Here is a 6,418-nt window from a genome sequence, read left to right on the forward strand (position 1 = left end):
GGTTATTAAAGAAACACACGTACAGTGGTAACAGTACTCGTCTAGTAACCAGTTTTCTGAATTTGAATGCATTAAAAGATATGCTTGTCAATTTCATGCTCATAAATGTAATTGTGCTAAAATGCCACAGTATTGTCAAATGCAAACTCGACGTTATTTCAATAATTGCGTTTTAACCTGGAACGTATTTATAAGGTAATTTTTCTGTTACAAGCTGGGTCAAAAAGCTTAACTAAAAACCTATGTAATTATCTTAAAGCTGCATGGAAACTAAGATTGCAAATTATCAGTTAATGTATTATTCATATTATTATAAGTTATCTCTGCATTATTTAATTTGTTTAATTGTTCTCTGTATTCTGTCATATTTGTCATATATGTATATATGTATTATGCTAAAGCAATGTTGTTGCTATAAATGCAATAAAGATTCATTCATTCATTCATGGTATACCGCCATCTTGGATTGTACAATCACAGTACAAAATCGGTCTAGTTATTTGCCCAAATCAGAAAATTTGGAAACAGATTTGCAATTTAATGGTTAGACTGTTTATATATATAACGAAAACTTGCTAATTTATTGTATTATTCAAAATATTTTAACAAATTTCAACCTTTTTGGTTTTAAAAATCATTTTTTTCAAATGAGCCATTTAATGGGAGATAATTGTTTTAGCACAAAATTTATACTGGGCTAATAGGGAAATTTTTTATTTTTCATTTTGGCAAGAAAACAAGTTCGGTGACACCATGTTTTCTTTTTATTTTCTTAAAACATATTATAAAACCTATCTTCTCACAATTTATTTCAAAATTCTATCTCATAGAATTTTTTTTATGCACTGTTATGTGTTTTTTCATGAACAAACTAACCAAATTTAGGCAATTTTCAACCACTCATAGCTTGAAAAATAGCACGGTGACTCGTACTTTTTATTATATTTTTGAAAAAAGCATAGGAAAATCTTCATTTTGTCAAATTATAAGAAAATTCTGTCTCAAAAAAACATTTACTTATGATCTACCATAAGGTTGCTTATGTTCTTTTTCATAACGCGAATGATATAATATCTTTTCGTAATCATTGTTCACTGTTTCTATGAACGTTTGACAGGTTGTGCAAACTGTATCGATATGTCGTATATAAATGGTAATTCTTAGTGTAAAAATCACTTTCCCTTGTGATCAAATTATTTTATTGTTATTCACATCATAGGTAAAAACCATGTAATCTTAGATTTAAAGAAAATGTCATTTATGTGATGAACATATGGACACACATTACTATGATATCAAATGTGAAAATAATTTGTTCTGAAGAATATGATGTCCGATGATGATATCACCCTTGTAATGATCATGGGTAATTAAATTGTTAGGACACACGACAGGTAGATCTGCTACCGAAGAGGCGTCTGTCTTTGAACGCCCCCCATCACATATCGTTAACATGAATAGTCATTTGTTTTTGAATACATTAAATGATATATCAGCATTATAAAATTTTATACAGCCTGTGTTAAGATACAGTCAAAGACCAAACTGATTGTTATCTTGGACATGATAACTTGATAAATATCCAAACACGTGTTCTCTTTTATGATTTATTCCATTTGATGCCAATCCCTATTCTAATGACTGCTCGGAAAGTTAATATACATTGTGATATATTCATTAGAAAAATATGTCAAATAAAATTAACAATGACCGCATGTAGTGTGGTCATCCATTCCTTTTCTCCAAATTATAAATAGTAAGACATTTGTTATGGTCATTTGAAACAGGTTGCACGTCCATTCCATATAGCGGCTTGTCCATAAAAATGTAAAATAGTATTGACAATTATAAATTATTGATGCAGAAACAATATGTAAAAATTTGAATTTAAATTTAAAGATATCAAAAGACAAGAGAAAATATAGTGGTAACTTGATGTTTTTCAGGTTGAAATGACATTAACAGAAGAGCCAACTTTCCTACCTTCAATTAAATCTCGAGAGGGAGCAAAAACATAAATGGGACATCAATGATAATGCCTTACCTCTTGTAAGTTTATTTTATTTTTCAAGGGGAAGGACCATTGTACATATTTTTTTCCTAAATGAAAGGACACCATCAATTAATTCATATTTGAATGAAGTAGTTAGATTACTCAGTAGATGCCCTAGTGAGACTGAATACCAGATTCAACTGCATTTGTAGAACACGATGCATTAAAATATTGATAAAGAATTCACATCGACAATGAGCACAAGAAGAAAATAGATAAATTGTAAGATAAGAAAATTTATAATCAATGTAAGAAAGATGTCAAAGAAACAGAAATCCAGCGACTAGAGGGTATACTCGTATAATTGTACATCATACAAACTAAATATATATATATAATAATGAGTACTATTTTTTGTTTTTCTTCATTCTAAAAGGTTGAAACTTTCGATATGTTTACTGAATGGCCAGCAGAAAACTGTCGATACGTCTACAATGTCGAAGTGGAAGATGCAAGACGTCATGTGAGTGGCTGGGCAATGCGCAATACCAACAATCACAATGCGCACATTCTAAAGAAATCTTGTCTGGGAGTTTATGTTTGTAGTCATGACTGTACATTGGAAAAATGGAGCCAAAATAAATCTGCGTCCTGCTATATGTGATAAAGCAAGAAGAAAACAAATAGGTATATACAAAATGTCGATTATTTAACAGTTTAAAAAGTTAAAATTATATACATGCTTTGTAATCTAACAAACAAAAACACACCACCAAACGACAAAAGAACAAGATGACTTAAAACAGAAGCCTATGATAATAATAAAAAGATGTTTTAAAAGATGTTTTTTTAAACAAATAACAATTACTGAAGATGAAAAAAGGTTTGACAATTGCCGAAAACTGTAAAATATAGTGTGTCACTTTATGTATTTAAGAATGTGAATCATGAATTTGGATGGTATATTTTTTTTATGTCATCAAATTGAAATTGTTTCATTTGCATACATTAAGGGAATAGATTATGCACCAATTGACATGTTTTGTGAATCATCTATACAACAATCAGCTAATATATTATAATAACTACACTTAATGATAAATGAAGATATGTTTATTATTGTTGTTTTAGGAAAACCGTGTCCAAATGTAAACTGTAAAGGTCGTTTAGAGTTACTGTCATGCAAAGGTCACTGTGGATACCCAGTCACACACTTTTGGAGACACGTTCATGGGGCAATCTATTTTCAAGCAAAAGGCGTTCATGATCATCCGCAACCGGAAGTCAAAGCTTCATCTCTATCGAGACGCCACCAAAAAATGACGAGACAGCAACACAAAGTCATGATTGTAAGTAATAACCTTCGAATCTAACTTTTATTTTCTTTTATATACCTTCAAATAAAGATGATTGCGATTTATTTTAAAAAGAATACCTTCTTGTACAGAACCTTGTTGCAAAAACTATTTGTAGAAAAGGTATTGATAATAGATGTGAACATGCAAAGTTATTAAGAATAACATAATTAATCACCACAAATAAAATTTGATTAAATTAATTTTCAGTTTTTAACATCGATCTTTATTTTGCAGACAAATCTTTTAAATGAAAGAAGAAATAGAAAATTGCCATCAGAAAGACATAAGAAAACAGTACCATGTAAGTGTGTTTATAAATTAATTACCAAATAGAACCAATAGGAACAGTGTTACTTTTGAATTCACAACTTCGGAAATTTGGTCTGTCTTTGTTCAACTTATCGGACAACATTAATAAACTATAAGCGATTATTGCTGAAGACAAGATGTTGTCCTCTGCATGTCTTTAGATTGCCTATTGGCATATACACAACAGCTTCTTTTATTCATATTTAGCAGTAATAAACGTGAAGCCAATTAAGTAGTTAAAGACGCTTTTCTCTTTACATTTTATCATTCAATTGATGATGATAAATTAACTCATCATAAATACCAGGATTGGCAGACGCGCGTTTCGTCTACAAAAGACCCCACCAATGACGCTCGAATCAAAAAAAGTTAAAAGGGCCAAATAAAGTACGAATATCAATAAAATAGTGAGTCGTGTGTATTCTACAAAATTGCTGAAACTCTTGTTCGAAAGCATCTTATTTACAATTACAATAGGTCGATGCCATTTTATTTTTTTTTATAATATAGTAGTAAACACTAGCAATAACTTCTAAAGTGTATCACCATAGCCAATTTACTGTGTTGATTATCTTTTTCAGATTCCGAATGCGTTTGTTCTTGCCCTCCATTTGAATGTACGTGCAAGTCTGTCGGGTATACCTATAATCCCGCTACAGTCCCTAGACGACCGAATCCATGGACACCACAAATATATGAAGCAACACCATCGCCATGGCAACGATCGTCGTCTGTTGGTTCTGCAGAAGGTCAAACAGCCTTTTTTAACGACAGCTTCAGCAATGTGGATCATTTAACCTGTTCAGACCAGATTCACAATGTTGGCATTCATCCACAGTTTAACAACCAAAAGTATCCTTGTGATAGTGTTTCAAACATGTTTCCAAAAATGAACATTATTTTCCAACAAAACAATTTTGGAAACGCTCCCTCAACAGACGACGCTTATCGGAACTCATCTCCTAATTTACGAGTTTACAAAGTTCATGACTGTGCCCCTGATGAACGATCCGTTTATCCAAATTATTTTGGGGATGAGCAGCATAAAATAGAAAATTCTATGAAAATTAAATCCGAACTACGTGATAGTTGTGTAGATATGGACACAAAAGATAATTTTTCAAGTATTTTAAGCTCATCGACGGACGATTTTTGTGGTGACGACATTTTAAATGGGCTTGATTACAGTGGTAGTTATGGTGACATACTAGACCCTGATTTGTTTCAGTCTTTAATTCCTCGATGTATGTCAGATTCAGCTACATATCCCATGAACACTTCTCCACAAATAACGACAACCACAGTACGCAGAGTTAAAACCAATTAGGTCAAGACAAAGACAAGGATCGTTCACAAATATTAACCAACCTCAATTCAAATCATCAGATATCAGTTGTAAAAGGAGAAACGAAGATCCATCTCCCATTACACTAGATGGTATTCAGATGCCAACCAGTTTTTATAGATCTATAGATCCCCCAAAACAATGTGAAGGCTCACAAATGCGACATCACGGTGAAGTGTGTTCCTGTAATTGTGCTCTAAAACAATACTGTAACTGTAACCATAGTATTAATATTACATTTACTTATAAATGATTATTTGTTTTATTGTTTTGCGTTAATTACAGTGCCTTATATTTAAAAAATAAATTTCTATTATCAATCTAAATATTTTTTTAATGGATTTCCACCATTTTATTTTTGTTTATCGGACTGGAAATATACCCATGAAAAGGATATTATGGCATGCTATTCAAACTTAGATATAAATTCTTATACAGATAATCAGGTTGTAAGAGAACTGTATTTGTACGTCATATGTTTCGATATAAAAACGGAAATGTTTGGTCAGTTTTTTTTTTTTCAAGAACAAAATCAGTTGCGAGGTTGGTCTGTCTGGAAGTTTTTCGCTTTTATGGGGAAAGAGTAAAGTGGTATATTGTCAGCGTTTAAAGAGTAAAGTGGTATATTGTCAGCGTTTACAGTTTTGCAAACCAAAAGTTGTTGTCTTTTCCGAAAATAAATTACTCTGTCTAGTATTTTTCTGAAAGAACATGTTACGCAACTGTCCAAGTCTAGGGGAGGGTTTGCGCCTTCAAACATGTTGAACTCCGCCACATTCTTTGTGTACCTGTCCCAAGTTAGTAAATTGTTTTATAAGTGTTTTTAATTTATGAATTAGGTTGTCATTTTTACTCTATTGAATAGTTTGATATTTTTTTGTTGTGGACTTTTATAGCCAACTATACGGTATGAATTTTTCTCATTGCTGAAGGCCATGCATACGATTGCCTGTATATGCTTACATCCAATTCATTTGAACTTTGGTGGATGATCTCTCATTGGCAGAGCATTGTCCAAGGTCAACTTCAGCTGATGCAACCATATAGTTTGAGCACACTTACATAGTCCATCAAGAAATCTACAGAAACACTGTATTGTGTGTAATTACCAACGCACTGGCTAGTGGGTGTTAGAAGGGTGCATCATAAATTGTCCACATATTAATAATATAAATTTTCACAAATGTTCGAAAAATCGAAAACTCTTCATTTTCATAGAACAATAAGACCATTGGACGAGAAAATTTTACTTTTATCCCGAACCTGACAGACATTCTCTGAACTTGAACATACATGTTATAGTAATTTTTGCTCAAAAGACAAAATGTTCGCTAGGTAAATATGAAAGAATATTGTCTTTATACACACTAAATTGTAAATATTAAATAAAGCAAATGCATATGCATAGGATTC

General features: G+C 31.7%; 1 protein-coding gene across 1 annotated transcript; it reads left to right on the forward strand.

Moving 5' to 3' along the window:
• Positions 1–1,952: 1,952 nt before the first annotated feature.
• LOC139507656 (transcription factor glial cells missing-like) lies at positions 1,953–5,331 on the forward strand. Its single transcript, XM_071295844.1, is given in 7 exon segments — positions 1,953–1,990; positions 1,992–2,049; positions 2,430–2,618; positions 2,620–2,680; positions 3,125–3,342; positions 3,586–3,652; positions 4,242–5,331. Coding segments are annotated over 7 exon segments (1,377 nt in total). The 3' UTR covers positions 4,988–5,331.
• The last annotated feature ends 1,087 nt before the right edge of the window (positions 5,332–6,418 follow it).

Source organism: Mytilus edulis, unplaced genomic scaffold, assembly GCF_963676685.1.
Source record: "Mytilus edulis unplaced genomic scaffold, xbMytEdul2.2 SCAFFOLD_1932, whole genome shotgun sequence".
Taxonomy (NCBI): domain Eukaryota; kingdom Metazoa; phylum Mollusca; class Bivalvia; order Mytilida; family Mytilidae; genus Mytilus; species Mytilus edulis.